The 24,469-nt window shown below is 44.2% G+C and overlaps 2 protein-coding genes across 2 annotated transcripts in view; one reads left to right on the top strand and one right to left on the bottom strand.

The window, feature by feature from the left end:
* Positions 1–8,496, top strand: part of cog3 (component of oligomeric golgi complex 3) — a 51,055-nt gene extending 42,559 nt beyond the window's left edge. The window contains exons 22-23 of the mRNA XM_033032873.1: positions 2,801–2,899; positions 5,362–8,496. Coding sequence (XP_032888764.1) covers positions 2,801–2,899; positions 5,362–5,391 — 129 coding nt within the window. The 3' untranslated portion in view covers positions 5,392–8,496. The remainder of the gene's footprint in view (positions 1–2,800; positions 2,900–5,361) is intronic.
* A 2,362-nt stretch (positions 8,497–10,858) lies between these two features.
* Positions 10,859–24,469, bottom strand: part of erich6b (glutamate rich 6B) — a 34,764-nt gene continuing 21,153 nt past the window's right edge. The window contains exons 12-16 of the mRNA XM_033032872.1: positions 21,978–22,123; positions 17,501–17,583; positions 15,980–16,135; positions 13,295–13,523; positions 10,859–11,650 (exon numbers count right to left, since the gene is read on the bottom strand). Coding sequence (XP_032888763.1) covers positions 11,534–11,650; positions 13,295–13,523; positions 15,980–16,135; positions 17,501–17,583; positions 21,978–22,123 — 731 coding nt within the window. The 3' untranslated portion in view covers positions 10,859–11,533. The remainder of the gene's footprint in view (positions 11,651–13,294; positions 13,524–15,979; positions 16,136–17,500; positions 17,584–21,977; positions 22,124–24,469) is intronic.

Here is a 24,469-nt window from a genome sequence, read left to right as displayed (position 1 = left end):
CAGGTATTTTTCAAACCTAAAATATGGGCAATTCTTGAGTGGCCAAGTCAATCACCCGATCTGAACCCAATTGAGCATGCCTTTTCACTGCTGAAGTGAGAACTGAAGGGGACTAGCCCCGAAAACAAGCATAAGCTAAAGATGGCTACAATACAGGCCTGGCAGAGCATCACCAGAGAAGACACCCAGCAACTGGTGATGTCCATGAATTGCAGACTTCAAGCAGTCATTGTATGCAAAGGATATGCAACAAAATACTAAACATGACATTGCTGTGTCCCAAACATTATGGTGCCCTGAAATGGGGGGATCATGTATACACACTGCTGTAAATTCTACATGATGAAACCAAAATGTATAAAAAATGGCCTTTATTAAAATCTGACAATGTGCCCTTTAACCACGTGATTTTTTTCTATTACTACTCTCAAATTATAGAGTACGGAGGCAAATAAATAAATGATGGGTTATTGTCCCAAACATTATGGATGGCACTGTAGTCAACTCTGCTAAGTCTGCAGATCTTGATTGTGTAGGGAGGAGCTGTAGATGCTGGTTTAAATTGAAGATAGACATGCTGGAGTAATTCAGCGAGACAGGCAGCATCTCTGGAGAGAAGGAATGGGTGACGTTTCGGGTCGAGACCCTTCTTCAGACTGATCAGACCTCGATTGGGATTGGGAGGAGGTACTGAGTTGATTAGGGTCTCAGTCATGTCACGTTATCCTTCATAATGAGGGGATTGAAGTAAACAGGTCCTTCTGCAGTTGTACATAGCCCTGGTGTGACCACATCTGGAGTATTGTGTGCAGGTTTGGTCTGCGAATTTGAGGAAGGACATCCTTGCTATTGCGGGAGCGCAGTGTAGGTTCACAAGGTTAATCCCCAGGATTGCGGGACTGTCATATGAGGAAAGATTGGAAAGACTGGGCTTGTATTCACTGGAATTTAGAAGGATGAGAGGAAAATGTAATAGACACATATACAATTATAAAAGGACTGGACAAGCTAGATGCAGGAAAAATGTTCCCAATGTTGTGGGAGTCCTGAACCAGGGGCCACAGTCTTAGAATAAAGGGGATGCCAACTGAGATGAGAAAAAACTTTTTCACCCAGTGAGTTGTGAATTTGTAGAATTCTCTGCCACAGAAGGCAGTGGAGACCAATTCACTGGATGAATTTAAAAGCGAGTTAGATAGAGCTCTTGGGGCTAGCGGAATAAAGGGGTATGGGGAGAAAGCAGGCACGGGTTATTGATTTTGGATGATCAGCCATGATAATGAATGGCAGTGCTGGCTTGCAGGGCCGAATGGCCTCCTCCTGCACTTATTTTCTATGTTTCTATGTCTCCTCTTTCTTTTCTACTTCAGCCATTTTAATTTATTTTACCTACTAAGCTTTTAGGTGAGAGTGAAAAATACAGAATTTGGTTTTAAATAGCATCCAGTAGCTGAGGTCGAAATTCGTACTGATTTCCATCACCCATGAGTGGAAGATGAACAAACACTCATCATATTTTAATGACCAACCTTAAAAATGGACCATATTCCAGCAATGTGTCTATTTATAAACTCCCTTCAGACTACAGTTTTGTTAAATGCACATCGACATTGGCAGATCACTTACTGTGTACTTAGGTTTTTTTGCAATATCATGTTTCAATTTACTTGGAATAACTGATAATTTATTGTCTCATTATTATTGTTGATGTTGCATTTAATTTGCCCGCAAAGCTGCAGCAAATAAGAACGTCATTGTTCTGGTTCTAATCCAGTGCACAGAATGAACGCAGAGAAACATAGACAATAGGTGCAGGAGTAGGCCATTCGGCCCTTTGAGCCAGCACCGCCATTCAATATGATCATGGCTGATCATCCAAAATCAGTACTCTGTTCCTGCTTTTCCCCCATATCCCTTGATTCAATTAGCACTAAGAGCTAAATCTAGCTCTCTCTTGAATACATCACTCCTGGCTATCTCTTAAATCTTAATTATAGTTAATATTTTCAATGTTCACTTTCCCTCTCCTTTTAACACTCGGGGAAAGGTCACATTTGGGAATGATACTAATTCATTGTGTTATCCCAGGTATATTTGGTGCGGGTAAGTAACACAGTCCTGCATGAAAGCCACATTGACAACTGATGCACAGTAATCTTGCATTAATCTAGTGCTAAATATTTGTGTCAAATCACACTAATACAGGTATTCTGCTATAACGCCATTGTTGCATTCCAACATACTTTGTGTCATAGACGATCGCATTTATAAAGACAATTGTGTCAGTCTGGGAAAGGGGTTAGGAGCTACAGAGTTTCAGGCTCGCAATAACAAAGTCATTTTTCTTGCAGGATTTCCATCAGTAATAACATTTTTGTAACTGTAAGCCAAAAATACTAAAAACTGTATACTATATTGTTCCTATAGAGTAATATTGCACAAATGTCAAAGGAAATGATTGCTTGTCAATGACCTCCTGCTGTGAATGTAGCAACTATATTCCTAAGAGACAATGGTGTCTGATTACTGGGGGGAGGTTACATAGAAACAGGTTTTTTTCACCCTATACTGTTTAAATCCAGGCAACTCATTTTCTGCATGTTCTCTAGTTCTGCATCGAATTTGCATTATAACCAATTCAGCCCATGTAATGCAAATAATGTTCACTAATTTGTCACTCGTTTGTGTTGTGGAAACACGTGTTATAGCAGACTACCTGTAGTGAAACGGACACATAACTCATAGTATCTTGCAAACGCTCTATAGTGCCCTGTTCCTAAGACAATTGATTTTTCTTTAGAGCAACATCCAACAGACATTCCAGAAGCTGCAAGGAGTATTGCAGGAAGATTTCTCTGGTGAAGATTTGCAGATTATAGCTTGTCCTTCCATGGACCAGGTAGGAAGTAGCCTGATGTAACAGTGTGTGACAAATTTGTGTTGCACTTCCTAGGATGAGCTCTATGCCATCTTAAAAGCATAACTCCAACCCCCCTTCCTAAACACAACCATTGTATATATTGCTTTTTATTCCCCCCTCCCCAACCCCAACCACCCCTATCCCTCAGATTACTAAAATATATATGGACCAAGGGCTTGATAAACATAATTTACAATCTGATATATTCAGTCAAAGGGATTTTGACATTTCCACTCTGGGAGATAGGTTCTGACTTTCTACCCTATCTATGCCTCTTATCAAATTATATACTTCCATCAGGTCTCCACACAGTCTCTGATGCTCCAGGGAAAATAAACGAGAATAATCCAGAGAAAACAATCCACCAGATGCAGCTCCAAAAACTTGGTAAACTGCTAAGAGAAACACTTCTTCAAATTCAGCACCCCGTAAGATGCTGATGTTTTTTACGGAATTGGCTAAATCTGGAAATCGATGAGGGAAATATTTTGCTACACATTAAATAGAGAAGCTTCCCTTTATTCAAAGGCCCCTTGTGTAAAGTCCATTCTCCATCCCTACTGCAGGGGTGAGTTGGTTTCAGTTCCAGTTTTCCACTTAGTGTCCAGGGTCTACATCTCATTTGTTTTTGAAAACGTTGTTAATGTGTTGTATTGTGTGGAATATAAAACACTGGAACAGGCCACTCAAACCAAGATATGGGTGCCAGTGTGTATACTCCACATTTTAGAATTTTCTTTAAAATTACAATGAGAGATCTCTATCAAACTGCACATGACCTTTGAGGGGACAAGGGGGCATTGGGTGGTGTGACTTGATTTAGCAGTTTGTCCCTGCTGTATTTGACCCCAAATTCTGTATTTGACCCCAAATGAAGCTCTTAAATTCCAGTGTAACATGTTTTGAGAGGGAGAAGACCTGAATATTCTCTCTCAGTATCCACTTCACACACAGTGAGTCACTGGAGTGACATGGGTGGAAGCAGTCAAACTTGGAGTCGTGATGCCCTCCTAAATTCAGGGTGTATGGGTTACCATACAAGGGGCAAGATTTTTACACAGTGGTGGGTGCCTGGAACATGCTGCTGGGGGTGGTGTGGAAGCAGCTATGTTAGTGATGCTTAAGGTGCTTTTTTATAGGCAAATGGATGTACATTAAAAGATATAGAAGATGTTCTGGAAGAAGGTAGTACAGGTGCACAACCTTTTTTCCGGAAACCGAAAAGCTCCGAAAACCGGACATTTTTTCCAGGATGTCGTCTGCAAACCAAAGCTCGCGTTTGGCGCCAAACTTGACCCGAAACGACCCACGGTCAGCCCAGGTCTGTACTACTGTAGCGGCTGCCTCCTCCCCGGAGACCGGGGAGACACTTAAACATCTGTAAATCATTGCTTAAATGTTAGTCAGTTAGTTTGGAGGGCTTTTATGTGAAGGGGGGGGGGGGGGTGAAGGGGGAAACTTTAATTCTTAGTTCTCTACCTGGTCGGAGAGGCGGGGAGCGGGCAATGCCTTACCGGGTCGCCGTGCAGTAAGCTCCGGAGCGCTGTGGCCGCCGACTCCCAACATCGCGGAGCTGGGGCTGCGGGCGTCCAGTCGCGGGCGGCGCCGGTTGTAGCTCCGTCCCCGGCAACTCTACCCCTGGCTGTGCGGCGCTCCAAATCCAGCGCCGGCCGGACGCCCGCAGCCCCACCTCCGCGATGTTGGGAGTCGGCGGCCACAGCGCTCCGGAGCTTACCGCACGGCGACCCGGTAAGGCATTGCCCGCTCCCCGCTGGTATCCCAGCGCTGTGGCCGCTGACTCCCAACATCGCGGAGCTGGGGCTGCGGGCGTCCGGCCGCGGGCCGCGCTGGATTTGGAAAGCCGCGCCGCCAGGGATAGAGTTGCCGGGGTCGGAGCTCCAACTGGCGCTGGACGCCCGCAGCCCCAGCTCCGCGATGTTGGGAGTCGGCGGCCACAACGCTCTGGAGCTTACTGCACGGCGACCCGGTAAGGCATTGCCCGCTTCCCGCCTCTCCGACCAGGTAGGGGACTAAGAATTAAAGTTTCCCCCTTCACCACCCCCCCCCCCCCACCACATAAAATCCCCAAACTAACTGACTAACATTTAAGCAATGATTTACAATGATTCCCCGGTCTCCGGGGTGGAGGCAGCCGCTCCAGACTTTTCAAGCCGCCCGCGCTACCTACCTAAACTACGCTAAAAATCTTCCATTCCGAAATCCGAGAAGTGTCTGGTCCCAAGGCTTTCGGATAAAAGGTTGTGCACCTGTAGTTTAATTTGGTATCATATACAGCATGGGCCAAGGGGTCCTGATTCTGCACTGTTCTGTTATATATTTTATTTCCGCTCTCTTCCACTTCAGTTTGAAGTGGGAATATGTCAGAGACTTTGGACAATCTTTAATTCGCATCTTCTCAATTTTTCATCCTCTTCTTGCAGGTTAATCTGCTATTGTCAGCTTCCAATTAGAGCTGTTGTCATGCAATGAAGAGAAAATGGGAATATGTCTAACACCTGGGCATTAACTGGTGGAGGGAAGCACTGGTAACGGACAGTACCCGGAGAAAAACAGCTGGCCGAAGAGAAGTTCTAGGATCACTGATTGAAATCAGAAAGCACTACAGAACTGCGGGTAAACGTTATGGGTGTTTTGTGAAGAACTTAATGTGACATAATTTACCCAGTCACCTCCAAACCCAAAGCTGGTCTTGAATGGAATGGCCCCTGTTCATAACGTTAGGTGAAGGGCTACCTTATGTAAAGTCAGTTCTTAAATGTGTGACCTGCCTACCAAAGGCTCCACTTCATCATTGAAAGGCTGCGGTTTCCTAAAGGAGATTCTTATTTCTCAAAGTCTGAATGGTTTTTGTTTCTTTACCTGGTGAGTGTGTTTATTTTCTCCACGTTGTACATTGAACTTGGTACCGACATGCTGGCCTCAAATGTTATATGAACGACGTATTAAAGGGAACATTGAAGCGTATGGTATACTAGAGGAGAGTTCAAATTGACTCTCCCCTTTTGTGTTACTGGTGTGTGATCTATAGTCACAGTTTATTTATTTAGCATTCTATGCTCAGCAGGGTGAGGGAACGGAACTCTTCCCATCTCAGACATCCTCATCCTGTGCAATATCAAAAAGTAGCACAGTGAGGTGTGGAGTAAAGTTCCCGTTCCTCTGCCTCAACTCTTCGTCTCAACCCCAATTTAAGTAGACATCTTTCCATCGCCATGCCTCTGCAGTATCATTGGTGCTGTTTGCATGTGGATTGAAACTGCCTGGACTTGTATGATAACAGGAGCTTTGAACCACAATAGCTGGGGTTAGCCTAGGCCCAAAAGTGAAGTTCAGTGTCCGAATCTGACAATTGATTCCTGGACAACAGATTTAACTGGGTGTTCCAGAGGTTGTTCTGAGATGAGGCCAGGCGATGTGATTCTTATTATACATCATAGCTGCTACACCTCCTGTTCAATTTTACTCAGTTACCAAGCCAGTGCTGACTGGCTGGTTTACTATTCTTGTACTTTAAGCTTAGTTCCATTTTCACAGTTCTATATGAGTTTGCAAACTTCTCACCTTTGTGGACCAAGCTGAAACCGCAGACAGTTGGGGAATATCGTTTTCTTGTTATCTATGCACATTCTGTCCATTGATTGTTACAGGACACTAACAGCAGAAGTCACAGAAAAAGACAGACACTGTAGTATTGATCGGCACAAAGATGACTCACTATGAAAGTTTTCAATAGCAATGAACAGTAATTGTGCATAGATCACACTCCCAAATGCAAACATTGTTCTATATAAATATATAAATGCATCAACTCTCACTTAGCTCTTAACCCACAGCAATTTGAACTGTGAAAAACATTTGGTAAGCATTTTAGCATTCACTAATATAATACTAACCAAATGAGAATGGAGTGTGTTAAGATACATGAGTAAATTAGAATGAGAATCTCAATGGAATGATTTGTCTTGCAGAGTTTATGCCAGTTCTATGTAAGAACACAGGTCCTAAACCCCCACTGTCTCCTCACTGCCTCAATTCTCTTCTTTGGGTAATTTCCTGATCAAGTCCTTCGTTGCTCCCTTATCACAACAAGCTAAATTAGCAGTTGCCTTAAGGTATTACTGCACTCTGTAAAGTATGCTCTATGATTCATTAAATGCTCTCTGAATCAAAGATTAATTTCAAATTGCTGAAATGAACGTAGTACATTAGTCGTCTACCTGGTTTAAATTTGATTTGTCCCATTTTTCTTTTAATTTTTAACTTGGATATCCAGTCATAAATAATTTATAAAGAACTGTTTATCATACTTTCTAATCCATGCAGATAAATAATTGTCTCTGAGATGCTCAATTGGAAGTAAAATGCTGTGTGCATTGAAGAGGCTGTTAAAGTTGGCAATTGGATTCAGTGAAAGGTTTTGGAATTGAAGTAGTTGCTTTCAATTAGGTCTGCACCAAGGCTTCAGAAAACTCAATTTCCTCGCGTGCTAATACGGTACGAGTAGATAGATAGGCAGACACCTGGAACGGGAAGGTCCATCCATGCTCTGTGATTGATTTCCTGTTCTAGGATAAGCAGAATGTCAAAGTTCCTGTTCCTCCTCCTCACCCTCCACACTCAAATTCCTATGCTAACATGAGGCACCCTCTTGGTTCTTAAGATGTCCAAACTTTTGTAGCTGGAATTATTAATTCCAGAAATCATCCAGTTGACTGCCGAATAAGACATTCTATGAGATTAAAAATCTTATCTGTTTTATTTTACTGGTTGTCCAGAAAGTTTGCAGGTTGCATTGTTAAAACAGCTTGCATCGAAACATGTCCTGTAATATGAATGTATATGTTGTTAAATAACAGTGATTTTCTCTATAAAATAATTAGGGGGAACTGCACGATGTATATATTTGGTTTCCTGGTATGGAACAAAATGACATTTTACTACTGTAAATAATTGTGGGCAAGCGTTACCAGAGTTATTATAAAGGGTGTATCTTCATTTTATACTTTAGAAACATTTTTTTAGTTTTAATTCCTAGTTAATGCTTACAGTAGTCTATTTCAGAGACAGGTACAGCTAACGAGATCCCATTCACTGATTCTGATTACATTATTTTTGGGTGTTTTAAAAGGGTTTACATAATGTAAATTGTATGTACATAGAAATTAATAATATAAACTTGCCTGTCCACAGTTTCTCAATGCAATCTGACAGTTTTAATAAAAACATTTTCAAGAATTTGCTCTCTCTGACATGATTCAAAATTGCACAACAAACTGATAAATGGAGAACAAGCCAGATCTTCTGCTGAGGTACCAGCATTGCTGCTGGACTTGTATATACTGTTTACAGAATTACTGAAACCCAGTGCTGGCACTGTGGAATCTGATGGGGAGACCAGTAGCCCAGCCTGGATCGCTTAAATTCCACTGTGGAATATAATGGCTGGTAGGGAAATTGTAAGCACACCATTTTAATTGTTTCAGCTGTAATTCAACTTGCATTTAATTATGTGTTTTTAAATTTTAATGTCTGAATAAATATTATTTTCTGTAGTAGTTCCTGCGAGTTTGAATATTTGTGTGCCATCAGGGTCATCTGTAAACATTCAACTTCTGCAACAGCTTTAACAGCTGGCATGAACCCCCATCAGCAGCCAGAGCCATTTAGTGAGTGCAGTTGGCTTGCGCTGGGGATGCCCAGCATTGCACTGCTGAGCCTGTACAGGCCTGGGATCACACAGGAAGAAATGTCCAGAAAGTTTGGGACAAAGACCCATCATTGATATATTTGCTTCTGTACTCCACAACTTGAGATTTGTAATTAAAAAAAATCACATGTGGTTAAAGTGCACATTGTCAGATTTTAATAAAGGTCATTTTTATACATTTTGGTTTCACCATGTAGAAATTAGAGCTGTGTTTATACATAGTGTCTCCCCCCCCCCCCCCCCCCCCCCCCCATTTCAGGGCACCATAATGTTTGGGACACGTGGTTTCACACGCATTTGTAATTGCTCAGGTGCGTTTAATTGCCTCTTTAATGCAGGTATGAGAACTCTCAGCACCTAGTCTTTCCATCACCTTTGGAAACTTTTATTGCTGTTTATCAACGAGGATCAAAGTGGGCCAATGAAAGTCAAATAATCCATTATGAGACTGAGAAACAAGAATAAAACTGTTAGAGACAACAGCCAAACCTTAGGCTTACCAAAATCAACTGTTTGGAACATCATTAAGAAGAAAGAGAGCACTGGTGAGCTTACTAATCGCAAAGGGACTGGTAGGCCAAGGAAGACCTCCACAGCTGATGACAAAAGTATTCTTTCTATAATAAAGAAAAATCCCCAAACACCTGTCCGACAGATCAGAAACACGCTTCAGGAGTCACCGACAATTTGTCCTGGACCAGCCACATCTCAGCTATGGCACATCAACGCCTCTACTTCTTAGAAGGCTTCGGAAGTTCGGGTTGTCCAGCAACCCTCACCAACTTCTACAGATATACTGTAGAAAATATTTTATAGGGAATGCCTCACAGCCTGGTTTGGGAACAGCTTCAACCAAGACTGCAAGAAATTGCAGAGTTGTGTTTCTAGCCCAGACCATCACACAAACTATTCTTCCTTCCATTGACTTCATAATCAGCATAGGCAAGGACCAGTCACTCCTTCTTCTCCCCTCTTCCATTGGGGTAGAAGTACAGAAGTTTGAAAACGCAATACACAATAGGTGCAGGAGTAGGTCATTCTGCCCTTCGAGCCAGCACCGCCATTCAATGTGATCATGGCTGATCATCCCCAATCAGTACCCCGTTCCTGCCTTCTCCCCATATCCCCTGACTCCGCTATTTTTAAGAATCCTATCTAGCTCTCTCTTGAAAGCTTCCAGAGAACCTACCTCCACCGCCCTCTGAGGCAGAGAATTCCACAGACTCACCACTCTGAGAAAAAGTGTTTCCTCGTCTCCGTTCTAAATGGCTTACTCCTTATTCTTAAACTGTGGCCCCTGGTTCTGGACTCCCCCAACATCGGGAACGTTTCCTGCCTCGAGCGTGTCCAAACCCTTAACAATCTTATATGTTTCTATGAGATGCCCTCTCATCCTTCTAAACTCCAGAGAGTACAAGCCCAGCTGCTCCATTCTCTCATCCCTACTCTTTGTTTCCTGTCTGCCAACCACTTCTCTATCCATGTCAGCACTCTACCCCCAATACTGTGTCCTAATTTTGCCCACTAATCTCCTATGTGGGACCTTATCAAATGTTTTCTGAAAGTCCAGGTACACTACATCCACTGGCTCTCCCTTGTCCATTTTCCTAGTTACATCTTCAAAAAATTCCGGAAGATTAGTCAAGCATAATTTCCCCTTCGGAAATCCATGCTGACTCGGACCGATCCTGTAACTGCTATCCAAATGTTCGGCTCTTTCATCTTTTATAATTGACTCCAGCATCTTCCCCACCACTGATGTCAGGCTAACTGGTCTATAATTCCCTGTTTTCTCTCTCCCGCCTTTCTTAAAAATTAGGATAACATTAGCTACCCTCCAATCCACAGGAACTGATCCTGAATCTATAGAGCATTGGAAAATTATCACCAATGCATCCACAATTTCTAGAGCAACTTCCTTAAGTACCCTGGGATGCAGACCAATAGGCCCTGGGGATTTATCAGCCTTCAGTCCCATCAGTTTATCCAACACCATTTCCTGCCTAATGTGGATATCCTTCATTTCCTCCGTCACCCCAGATCCTCTGGCCACTAGTATATCAGGAATGTTTGTGTCCTCCTTAGTGAAGGCAGATTCAAAGTACCTGTTCAACTCATCTGCCATTTCTTTGTTCCCCATAATAAATTCACCTTTTTCGGTCTTCAAGGATCCAACTTTGGTCTTAACTAATAACGCATACCTTCAGATTCAGGGAGTTTCCTCATAGCTGTTATGGGCAACTGAACAGTCCCCTCCTCAGCTAAAGTGCAATCCTGACCCCCCCCCCATCTACCTCATTGAAGGCCTTTGAACTATCGTTAATCAAACTTCAATGTTATACTCTTTACCTGCTCCGTGGACAACTTAATTGTAATCATGAATAGTCTTTTCTTTGACTGGATTGCATGAAAAGAAAAGCTTTTAACTACACCTCGATACACATGACAATAATAATAATGTAAACTATTAGTTGGTGCATTTTAACATTCCATAGAAAAATATACTCTTAACCCATAACAGGCATTTGACTGTTTCTCTACATAGACAATATATAAACTGTAGGAGGTACCATGTGTAAAATGTTTCACTCCATCAATTCCAATTGTAGTCAACGTTCCTGATACATTTAGAAACTATAAATCAAAGGTAATGGTAAACAAACGCTTGAAACTGGATTGGTGCAAAAAACATAAATCTCATTAGTCACATCTAAGAAAAAGTGGATCAAACTATCCATGAGTTATTGTACACATTCACATTTTCAGGATAAGATGGATTTACTTGTAAATAGTCCCTTTAGTTTAAAGGTATGGATGCTTGAATTTTGGCTCCCACCTGCAGATTCCGCCTCTCTAATGTGAGATAGTAGTGCTGAAAATGCCGATCATTCACGCTCTCTTAGTTGTTTAAGGAGCATGTTGATTTTCCCTTTTGCTTTTTTGATATATTTTTCTCCTTTCATGCGTGATTGTGCTGCATGAGATTGTTCAAGGTTTCTCGGCTGCATGGAGATGAACACAGAAAGAGAAAACTTAAGATTTGCTTTAACTCTGGCACTATTTAAACATCAGTAGCATCAATGGGGGGCAATGATTGGCAGATAAGTGAATCCACCATTAGGAGCAAAGCTTAGAGGCCAACCAGTTCACACAGCGATCAGGACTCTGGCTGAGGGAGGCTCCCGCATTGCATTCAGTACACGTGCCTCTGTCCTGCACTACTCCCCAGGGTCCTGCCATTTACTTTTGAAGCCAAAAGGTTTAATTTGCCAAAATGCCATACCTCGCACTTGTCTGAGTTAAATTCCATCTGGCAGTTGATCTAGATTCCATTGTAATCTTTGATAAACTTTCCTGTCCATTGCACCACCAATTTTGATGCCATGCGTTAATTAACCATGTCAACTGCATGCTCAGCCAAATTGTTCATGTGAATGACAATAGAACCAGCACCGATCCCTGTCGATCTATGCTCTCTTGTTTTAGGCTTCCCTCCCATCTCAAAATCTCCTTCAGTACCTTTCCCAGCAGTGATGTTAGATGCACCAGCCTGTAGTTCCCTGGTTTGTCCTTCCAGCCCTCCTTAAATAAAGGCACAACATTAACCCCCCTCCAGACTTCAAGTACCTCAGCTGTGGTGATCACTGACATGTATATCTCTGCTAGGATCTGAGCAATTTCCTGCCTAGTACCTTCCTTCAATGTCCTAGGATACACTTGGTCGGGGATTTATCCACCTTTAAGACTGTCAACAACTCCCAACCTTGTCGACTGCATTTGGATCCCAGTTGTGGCCTCCTTTACATCAATGAGTCCAAACGTAGACACGGCAACTGTTTCGATGAACACGCGCTCAGTCCGCCAAGGCCTGTTAGATCTCCCAACTGCTAACCTTTTTAACTCTCCTTCCCATTCCCATACTGATGTTTCTGTCCTAGACCTCATCCATTGTTAGAGTGAGGGTGCGCACAAACTGGAGGACCAACACCTCACATTCTGCTTGGGTTGCTACAACTTAACGGTATGAACATTGAATTTCCCAATTTTAGGTTACGAACCTACAAAAATATATATTAATCCTCCCCCCCCCCTTACCTGGACTCACACCCACCTCTCCCCTTCCACCTATATTCCTTCCTCTGGCTTCATAATTTGCTTCTCTCCTATCCTTATCTGACGTCTTTCATCTCTGGCCTTTGTCCAGCCATCTGCATGTTAAACCCTCCTCCCCCATCCCCCCCCCGCACCCACACCCACCTATCACTCGCCAGGTTTTATCGTGCTCCTCCTCTCTTGCAGCTTTCTTCCGTTCCCCTCCCACAATCGGACTGAAGAATGGTCCCAACCCAAAACATCACCTATCCATGTTCCCCAGTGATGCTGCCCCTGTTGAGTTACTCCAGTACTTTGCATCTCTTTTTCCTCTTTTGGAATGTGGATTTGTTTCATGACCTGACTATTCTCTTCCCTGAATTCCCTAGCTTCCATGAACTTCTCCACGGAAATCTACCAGATCAGATCTCAGCACAAGACCATCTGTTAGGCTGAGTGCTTCCTCCACTGTGACAAATCACATTACTAATCCCAACAGACATGACCGGCGACAGAGGAATATTTTTACTCATTAAACACACAAGGACACTTACTACCAGCTTTGCTCCCACATTGAATCGTATTCTTCTCTTCATCCTTTTGAATGTGACGTAAACCTGATCTCGTGAAATGATGTGGATGCTAATGAAGGGGCTTAATTTCAGGCTGATGGAGTTATACGGTGGTGCATGGACATGGTACGCGTAATCTCGCCACTGCCAGTGCATCTTGACGACTCCCTGTTCAGTGAAGTATAATCCACGGAGAGGGGTCAGGTTGATCCTGTGGAAAGAGAACAGATTCAGCACAACTGCAGTTAGATTCAGCTCAACACCATCCAGGCCAAAGCAGCCCACTTGACTGGCACTGCACCCTAAACATTCACTCCCCCCACTACTGCTGCAATGGCTCCAGTATTTCTAGTCTCGCACCCAGGCTACAGCACCTCTCGATCCTGCAATCTCTACCACCAAGGACAAGGACCACAGTGTACATGAACACCACCACTTGTGGGTTCCCCTCCAAGCAGCTATTCTTACTGGTAAATGTATTGCTGTTCCTTCTTCCTCACTGGAACTAAGTCCTGGAACTCCGTCTCCATGGACTGTGGGAGCATCTTCACCAGGACTGCAGTGGTTCCAGAAAGCAGCTCTCCCACCACCTTGTCAAGGGCAATAAATGCTACCATTCTATTTCTTTTCACAGTCTGTTCAGTCACATACATACAGCTTGAGAGGGGTTGTCCAAAAACTGAGCTAACACGGGGTAAGTTCAATGAGGCAGTCTTCCTGGACAGAGGCACACTGTGAATCTGGGAGTTGGACTTGTGTTGCAGAGACCAATCGATAGACCGTCACCTGTGACTGACCCACTCATTCCACCCCCCAAAGCAACCTCTGTATCAAACTGAGGGAGCAGACCGGGGAGTGGGAAGGCAGCAGCACTGACCATATTTTAGTCAGAGAGCACAAAATAGGCCCTTCGGCCCAACATCTGTGCCAAGCGTCCATTCCCCATCCCGATCAATCATGATAACCAGCATTTGGTCAATAGCTGCCTGCACTCTGGTGATTCAAGTCCCTGTTTTGATACTATGTTGCTATAGTGACATGTAATTACATTCAGGAGGCATTACATCCTCACAAGAAAATGCCGCAACCACTAAAAGGTCTTTACAGGCAACATATTATTTTTGGAAACATTCAGCAGGTCAGCCAACATCTGTGGAAAGAAAAGCAGTTAACGTTACAGATCCAGAACACTTGATTGGATTTCCAGCATATGTCATTTTTTTAATTTTTAGATTATGTTTGAAACGATAATTCTTGGTGAGGACACAACGTTTCTGCATATAGAAATGACTGAAAGATTCACCTTTTGCACATCACCTCTCAGGTAACTGCACTCTGATGGGAAGCACCAATGTAATGTGGAAAGAAGCACAGCACAATCCCATGTACAGTAACCTGATATTGACCAGGTGTTGCAGTTGTTCAGTAGTAGATCTGCAGTCTGAATATCTTAAGATGGTGTCGTTTTCAGATTAAGGATAAATTTGGCTACCGAGTATTTTTGTGCTGCTTGGTTATTTTTTTTAACATTTTGCACGTTATGTTTTACAATAAATATACCATGCAAAATAATAAGAATATAGTATTTTATTTCTTTATTGGATACATTAAAATTGCTAAATATTTCTTGTTTTTACAAGTTCACTTTTCAGTAATGACATTGGTTAATAGATAGTAGACAAAAATGCTGGAGAATCTCAGCGGGTGAAGCAGCATCTAGGAATAGGCGACGTTTCGGGTCGAGACAATTAATAGATAAATGTTGGCTCTATCACCAGCTCATCAAATTAGTCTCCATGGTTCCTTTACAGCCTTGATGGGGGCAGGCATTATTACCGCAACTGAAAGATGGCACTGATGGTGCAACACTCCCTCAAACCTACACTGGACAGTCTATGGGATCTGGGGCAGTGCAAGGACCCTCAAGTGGTCCAGACCAGCCATCATTAGCAGGAGTCCCTGAGAGATAGAAGTCCTTGAGATTCATTGCCAAAAACCGCCACTCGTATCAGAAGACAACAAGCAGAAGGGCGAGGAATGTGTTGCTTTATTGATTATTTTTTTTAACCATATTACATTTTACTATAATAAACATAGTTATGAGAAATGTTCTTTCTCCAATCTTTGATCTGAATCCTCAAAAACCTACTTGAATCATTCCAGTTCCTAGGTGTGCAATTTGGATAACAGGAGCGGATGAGTATGAAATCACCTGCAGAAGAATTATTTCTCCGAGCAGGGCAATGAAACAGGAGAATTGTCACTTCCTTTGAAATATCGGAAAACTGGTTCAGAGGAGGAAGTGAGGTCCGGAGCAGCTCACACATTTTGAAATGCAGGGCAGGCTCGATGGGCTGAGTGGTCTACTCCTATTTTCTTGCGTTTTGTCCAGATGCACCCCTGGGTCATTGTGAGCGTGGGGGCAGCGATGACAGCTGGCTTTTCCCACCTGACAACTTTATCCACTCATAGATTTTGGACCTTACCAGCTCCCGACTCCTTGGGTTAACTGAGGAAGATAACAACTTACAAACCAGACTGTAAGAAAACTCGTGTACAGATCAACCCCATCAGAACAGAGCAATGACAAACCTGTCCAAATGCAGGGAGTCCCCAGTGTGTCGTAACACATCTGAGATCTTTGTACCCAACTGTTTGATCACTCACCAAATATGTCGATTGGGATGGTAACAAGTCCCATGACCGGTTGACTGGAAGACACCCAGCATTCTTACATTCCAATCCAGGTCCTCAAATATGATGTAAACCAGCTGATCGTGGAGGAGAGGAGAGGTCTGTATGGCGATATTACCCGAGGGATAGCTGAGGGCAAGTTAAGAAGAACCAGAGGATGGCCAAAAGCATCATTTAGATGTTAACCGGATTAACAAACTACCAATTGATCCCAGAAAATGGTCCCACCTCAGAGGTGGGGTTACCTCTGTCTCTTCCGGCAACAGTTGGTAACATTAGTCCAAAAAATCAGATTACTACCGTGTGCCTGACAGCTTCTGGGGGATGGCTAGCATCTGGAATTCACAACCACAAATTCGTTTTGAAGAAGAGGCTTTAAACTCTTTTAAAATGATAATTAGATTGCAGCAAATGTAAGCAAAAATGGAATGTCTTGGATATTTTGCATGGGGCAAATCCTGACACAGTCTCAATCGGCTGAAGGATCAGAAACAGTGTTTCAATAAATGACAGCATACTGGAGAAGATGTTGTTTTATCTGGAACATCAAAGGTTGAGGGGAGACCTAATGGAAGTATATAAAATTATGAGGCATAGCTAGGATAGACTTTTTTTCAAAGTTGAAAATGTCATGGACTAGAGGGCATAGGTGAGGAAGAGCCGATCCTGGACTGACTCTGGACTCTGGTCCTGTCCACGGGGGGGAATTGGAGGAGGACTGGCCAAATGTTGTGCCTTCCACCACAGTGATGAATGCTGTGGTGGATGTTTGTGTTACATTTTTATTGTGGTTGTGTGTTCTTTATTATTGTATCGCTGCTGACAACCCAAATTCCACCGACCCTGGTTGTGTGGTAATAAATTCTATCTAATCTAATAGCTTTAAGCTGAGAGGGGTAAAGTTTAAAGGCGATGTGTGCTTTTTAACAGAGAGTGCGTTTGTTGCCAGGAACACGCTGCCAGGGGTGGATGTGGGGACAGATAGGATAGTGGCATTCAAGGGGCTTCCAGATGGGAACATGGATATGCAGCGAATGGAGGGAAATGGATCATGTGCAGGCAGAGACATTTGGCATCATGTTTGGAACATATAGTGTGGGCTAAAGGGCCTGTTCTTGTGTTGTATTGTTCTATGTATATGTACACAGAACTTCTCACAAACAACTAGAGGAGGGATAAATATTAGTCTTATCCACCCCACCTGCCCAGTTTTTCAAGATAATACTGTTGGGTCTATTGCGTCCACCTGAAAAGACATTGCTACTAATCTTGCACTGCACTGGTGGTGAAAACGGAGGACTGGGTGATCCGTTCTCACAGTGAGATGTCTTGCTCTCCTTGCTCACACTTGCTGTCCTAGCTAAGACTACCAGAACTAAGCATCAATCGGCAGCTGCCTTACAAATTACAGTGGAGATCTGGCTCCACAGACCATGGTGACACTGCACATCACAAGTTACCTTTGCCGTTACAGCTTAGATGATAATTGGATACAAAACGGTGAAGGTTCCATCCGGGAACATGACGAGAAACTTCCTGCCATTTGGATAGTATTTCTCCACGATATTATCAGGTCTCTGTGTGGGGTTAATACATAAAGGTGAATAATGCATAGAAACATAGAAAATAGGTGCAGGAGGAGGCCATTCAGCCCTTTGAGCCAGCACCGCTATTCATTGTGATCATGGCTGATCGTCCCCAATCAAGAACCCTTGCCTGCCTTCTTCCCATATCCCTTGATTCCACCAGCCGCTAGAGCTTTATCTAACTATCTCCAATTAAATCCATCCCGTGACTTGGCCTCCACTGCCCTCTGTGGCTGGGAATTCCACAAATTCACAACTCTGGGTGAAAAAGTTTTTTTCCACCTGTCTTAAATGGCCTCCCCTTTATTCTAAGACTGTGGCCCCTGATTCTGGACTCGCCCAACATTGAGAACATTTTTCCTGCATCTAGCTTGACCAGTCATTTTATAGCTTTATATGTTTCTATAAGATCCTACCTCATCCTTCTAAACTCCAGTGAATACAAGCCTAGTCTTTTCAATCTTTCCTGATATGACAGTCCCGCCATCCCAGGGATCAATCCCGTGAACCTATGCTGCACTGCCTCAATCACAAGGATGTCCTTCCTCAAATTAGGAGACCAAAACTGTACACAATACTCCAGATGTGGTCTCACCAGAGCCCTATACAACTGCAGAAGAATCTCTACTCCTATACTGAAATCCTCTTGTTATGAAGGCCAACATTCCATTAGCTATCTTCACTGCCTGCTGTACCTGTAAGCCAACTTTCAGTGACCGGTGTACAAGGACGCCCAGGTCTCGCTGTACCCCCCCTTACCTAACCTAACCCCATTGAGGTAATAATTTGCCCCCTTGTTTTTGCACCAAATTGGATAACCTCATATTTATCTATATTATACTGCATCTGCCACGCATCTGCCCAATTACTCAACCTGTCCAGGTCACCCTGCAACCTCCTAACATCCTCTTCACAGTTCACACTGCCATCCAGCTTTGTGTCATCCGTAAACTTCCTAGTGTTGCTCCTAATTCCCTCTTCCAAATCATTAATATATATGGTAAACAGTTGCGGCCCCAACACCGAGCCTTGCGGCACTCCACTCGCCACTGCCTGCCATTCTGAAAAGGATTCGTTCACTCCTACTTTTGCAACCAATTTTCTATCCATGTAAACACCCTACCCCCAATACCATGTGCTATAATTTTAGTCACCAGTCTCCCGTGCGGGACCTTATCAAAGGCTTTCTTAAAGTCTAGATACACTACATCCACTGGCTCCCCTTCATCCATTTTACTTGTCACATCCACAAAAAATTCCAGAAGATTAGTCAAGCATGATTTCCTTTTCATAAATCCATGCTGACTTGGACTAATCCTTTTACTGCTATCCAAATGCCCTATTATTACCTCTTTAATAATTGACTCCAGCATCTTTCCCACCACCGAAGTCAGGCTAACTTGTCTGTAATTCCCCGTTTTCTCTCTCGCTCCTTTCTTGAAAAGTGGGATAACATTAGCTATCCTCCAATCCAGAGGAACTGATCCTGAATCTATTGAACATTGGAAAATGATCATCAATGCGTCCACTATTTCTAGAGCCACCTCCCTGAGGATCCTGGGATGCAGACCATCAGGCCCCGGGGATTTATCATCTTTCAGTCCCATTAGCCTACCCAATACTATTTCTCGCCTAATGAAAATTTATTTCAGTTCCTCTACCCCCTTAGATCCTCTGTCCCCCAGTACATCTGGGAGATTGTTTGTTTCTTCCTTAGTGAAGATAGATTCGAAGTACCTGTTCAACTCTTCTGCCATTTCCTTGTTGCCCATAATAATTTCACCCATGTCTGCCTTCAAGGGACCCACATTTGACTTTGCTATTCTTTTTCCCTTAACATAGCTAAAGGAGCTTTTACTGTCCTTCTTTATATTCCTGGCCAGCTTCCCCTCTTACTTCATCTTTTCAGCCCATATTGCCCGTTTTGTTTCCTTCTGTTGTCGTATAAAAAGTTTCCCAATCCTCTGGCTTCCTTTGCTGTGTTATACATCTTTTCTTTTAGTTTTATTCTATCCCTAACTTCCCTTGTCAGTCACAGTTCCCTCCTACTCCCCTTAGAATCTTTCTTCCTTTTTGGAATGAAATGATCCTGCGTCTTCCGGATTATGCCCAGAAATTCCTGCCATTGCTGTTCCACCGTCATTCCTGCTAGGATTCCTTTCCAGTCTACCTTGGCCAGCTCCTCTCTCATGCCTTCATAGTCCCCTTTGTTTAACTGCATCACTGACACATCCGATTTAACCTTCTCCTTCTCAAATTGATAAAAACTAATCATATTATGATCACTACCTCCAAGCGGTTCCTTTACCTCGAGTTCTCTTATCAAATCTGGTTCATTAGACAACACTAAATCCAGAATTGCCTTTTCTCTGGTCGGCTCCATTACAAGCTGCTCTAAGAATCCATCTCGGAGGCATTCAATAGACAATAGGTGCAGGTGTAGGCCATTTAGCCATTCGAGCCAGCACCGCCATTCAATGTGATCATGGCTGATCATCCCCAATCAGTACCCCGTTCCTGCCTTCTTCCCATATCCCCTATTCTTAAGAGCCCTATCTAGCTCCCTCTTGAAAGCATCCAGAGAACCTGCCTCCACCGCCCTCCGAGGCAGAGAATTCCACAGACACTCTACAAACTCTCTTTCTTGGGGTCCTGAACCAACCTGATTTTCCCAGTCTACCTGCATATTGAAATCCCCCATCACCACAGTGGCATTACCTTTGTTACATGCCAGTTACAACTCCTGCTGCAACGTACACCCTACATCCGGGCTACTATTTGGGGGTCTGTAGATAACACCAATTAGTGTCTTCTTGCCTTTACAATTCCTCAACTCAATCCACAGTGATTACCTCATCAGTCCCTATGTCTTCCCTAACAAGGGACTGAATTCCATCCCTCACCAGCAGAGCTACCCTTCCTCCTCTGCCCACCTGCCTGCCCTTTCTATAGGATATATAACCCTGAATATTAAGTTCCCAGGCCCGATCCTCCTACAGCTATATCTCAGTAATCCCCAGTGTCATATCTACCAACCTCTAACTGAGCCTCAAGCTCATCTACTTTACTTCTTATACTTCGCGCATTCATATACAATACTTTAAATTCCTTACGCATCTCACCTTTCACATCGATCCCTATTACACTTGGCCATACGCTCCTATCCCTTTGTGAACTTTCTTTCCCGTTAATTCTGGGGTCATTAACCATCCCTTTACTTTCTTTCCCTTTAACTCCCTCCTTGACTATCCCATTTGACACCCCCCCCCCCCCCCCCCTCCCCCCTTATTTAGTTTAAAACTACCCGTGTAGCAGTGGCAAACCTGCCTGCCAGAATTCTGGTCCCCCACCTGTTAAGGTGCAATCCGTCCCTTTTGCACAGTTCCCCCTTACTCCAAAACAGATCCCAGTGATCTAAGAATCTAAATCCCTGCCCCCTGCACCAGTTCAGGTCCTGTATCTCCCTGTTCCTGTTCTCACCAGCACGAGGAACTGTAAGCAAACCGGAGATAACCACCCTGGAGGTCCTGCTTTTTAGCATTTTTCCGAGCTCTCTAAAGTCACGCTGCAGAATATTCATCCCCTTCTTTCCGACATAGCTTGTGCCGACATGCACTACCACTTCCGGCTGTTCACCTTCGCCCTTGAGGATTTTCTGCACTCTGTCCGTGACATCCTGGATCCTGGCACCAGAGAGGGAGCACACCATCCTCGAATCCCGTCTACTGCCGCAGAAACCCCATGTCCGTACCTCTCACAATGGAGTCTTCAACTACCTGACGTTGGCCTCTTTGGTTTTGGCTCAACAGCACTTTTTGCTTCGCAAGCCAGGAAATATATGACCAATAAGTAACAATTATACACAGGCACAATTATACACCTCCACTTCCATCTGAGTACTTGCCATCCAGAGCCCAAACCACTACAAATCCAAGGCATGGAGAACAGGAGGGAAACCAGAACCTGGGGCAAGATCTGATGAACCATGATGTGAATGGATGGAGGATGGAGCGAGGGACTGGATGGGTCACTCCTGCTTCTAGTACTTACATCCAGACAACAGAGTTCAGGGGGGGCGGGCTGCTTAGCCACTAGAAACATCAGATTGAAGATGCGTGTTTGTTTTAAACGTGTGCGCTTTCCAGCACAGGTCACAAATTGGGATCAGTGGGAAGGCAGTGACTTCCTGTACTGGGTTATCCACCTCAAGGGGCAGCTTAGCAACCAAGCCCACAGGTTCCTGTGGCTGCCTAAATGACCTCCTCTCACTCCGCTTCTTGCAATCATTCCATTCCGTTCTCCACACCTTCTACATCAGTACATGACGGATTACCTGCCCTTTCCCTCAGCTATGACCTCCCTCCCCCACTGTTGACTGGACTCACCACATCTTCCTTGTAGGACTTTGCAACGGGAACATATTGCGAGAGATCTTCCACTTTTAGGGGCTTGGCTCGGGGAATTCCCAACGTCCATCCTTGTTTCCTGCATTGTTCTGAGGACAACTTGTATGAGATGGTCTTCATGGTTGCTACAATCAACACAGCAATGAGTGAAACATTAGCCACTCCTGGGAGGTGAGCTGTGATCAAAGACCATAGCTTGCTTAGATAAACTTACAAAATATCAAATTTACTATTTTTTTCATTAATTTTCTCTCCGTTTCGTGATAATACTTGAATTTTACAACTATTCAAAAACAAACACTCCAATAGGCCTGCACAGTGACACAGCTGCTGCCTCAAAGCACCAGAGACCTGGATTCGATCCTGACCTTGGGTGCTGTCTGTGTGGAGTTTGCATGTTTTCCCTGTGACCATACGAGTTTCTGCCGGGTGATTGGGTTTCCTCCCACATCCCAAAGACGTGCAGGCTTGTAGGTTAACTGACCTCTGTAAATTGCCCCTAGTGTGTAGGGATGCATGTAAAAGTGGGATGATAGAACCAGTGTGAATGGATGATCGATGATTCGCATGGACCCTGTGGGCTAATAGTTAAATGAAGTTGTAGAGGTACGGCAAGGTATAGATCCTGCAGCCCACCAAGTCCGTATCAACCATCAATCACACATTTACAGTCTTCTTCTTCTTAAGCCCTTTGCTCCTCTATGGAGCATAGGCCATTGACAAATGTCCTCCACCTCACTCGGTTGTTGGCAGTTCTTTTGAGATCTCCCCAGTTGAGCCCACTCTCAGATATTTCTGTCTGGACACTTCTCCAGCTGTTCCTGGGGCGACCTCTTTTCCATTTTCCTTGGGGGTTCCATTTCAGGGCTTGCCGGGTGATGTTTGTGGCAGGTTTCCTGAGGCTGTGTCCAATCCAACTCCATTTTCTCCTTCGAATTTCTAAGTCAATGGGCTCCTGACTTGTTCTATTCCAAGGTCCACATTGCTTCCTCTTCCTGTCGGGAGTAGATAATGGACTGCCCGCTGACCAATTTGGTCTCCCATGACTGTGTCCATCTTGTTTCAGCCGGGCCCAGGACTAAGAGATTGTACTGCACCATTTTGTTGGCAATTGTGGCAGCCTTGCCAGCCAGGAACATGGTTTGGATGTTCCATGTCCCCACAAAGATGGATATCTTTGGCGTCAGAAAGCGTCTCAGCTTCCCAGGGCCCTTGCAGATTTGGCTGGGATGCATTATGTTCCCCATCGCTGGGGCACCTTCTTCAACCAAGTGTGTCATTTGTTTTCATTCGTCAAAGTTTCTGTCCCCACCTGCTTTAAATGGGCATCAATTATACCGGTGCCCAAGAAGAGTAAGGTGACGTGCCTCAATGACTATCGACCAGTGGCACTAACGCCGGTGGTGATGAAGTGCTTTGAGAGGTTGATCATGAAGCAAATCAACTCCTGCCTCGACAAAAACCTGGACCCACTGCAGTTCGCGTACCGCCACAACAGATCAACGGTGGATGCGATCTCGCTGGCCCTCCACTCCGCACTGGACCACTTGGACAACAAAAACTCATATGTCAGGCTGTTATTCATTGATTACAGCTCGGCATTTAACACAATCATCCCCTCCAAACTGGTTACCAAACTCGCAGAACTGGGTCTCTGCGCATCCCTCTGCAACTGGATCCTCGACTTCCTCATCCACAGACCACAGTCTGTTCGTATTGGTGGAAATGTGTCAGCCTCGATAACAATCAGCACGGGAGCACCTCAAGGCTGCGTGCTCAGCCCCCTGCTGTACTCACTCTATACCCATGACTGCGTAGCGAACCACAGTGCGAACTACATCATCAAGTTCGCTGACGACACCACTATTGTGGGGCGTATCACTGATGGGGATGAGTCAGAATACAGAAGAGAGATCGAGCAACTGTCCATATGGTGCCAGCGCAATAACCTGGCCCTCAACACCAGCAAAACCAAGGAACTGATTGTGGACTTTGGAAGGAGTAGGAGGGGGACCCACAGCCCCATTTATATCACTATTTTATGGTTGAAAGGGTCAAGAACTTCAAATTCCTGGGCGTGCACATCTCTGAAGATCTTTCCAGGTCCGAGAACACTAACGCAATTATCAAAAAAGCTCATCAGTACCTCTACTTCCTGAGAAGATTACGGAGAGTCGGATTGTCAAGGAAGACTCTCTCTAACTTCTACAGGTGCACAGTCGAGAGCATACTGACCGGTTGCATCGTGGCTTGGTTCGGCAATTTGAGCGCCCTGGAGAGGAAAAGACTACAAAAAGTAGTAAACACTGCCCAGTCCATCATCGGCTCTGACCTTCCTTCCATCGAGGGAATTTATCGCAGTCGCTGCCTCAAAAAGGCTGGCAGTATCATCAAAGACCCACACCATCCTGACCACACACTCATCTCCCTGCTACCTTCAGGTAGAAGGTACAGGAGCCTGAAGACTGCAA

This window comes from Amblyraja radiata, chromosome 14 (assembly GCF_010909765.2).
Source record: "Amblyraja radiata isolate CabotCenter1 chromosome 14, sAmbRad1.1.pri, whole genome shotgun sequence".
NCBI classification, from domain to species: domain Eukaryota; kingdom Metazoa; phylum Chordata; class Chondrichthyes; order Rajiformes; family Rajidae; genus Amblyraja; species Amblyraja radiata.
The sequence above is the reverse complement of the archived record's forward strand: the minus strand, read 5'-3'. Positions and strand labels throughout refer to the sequence as shown.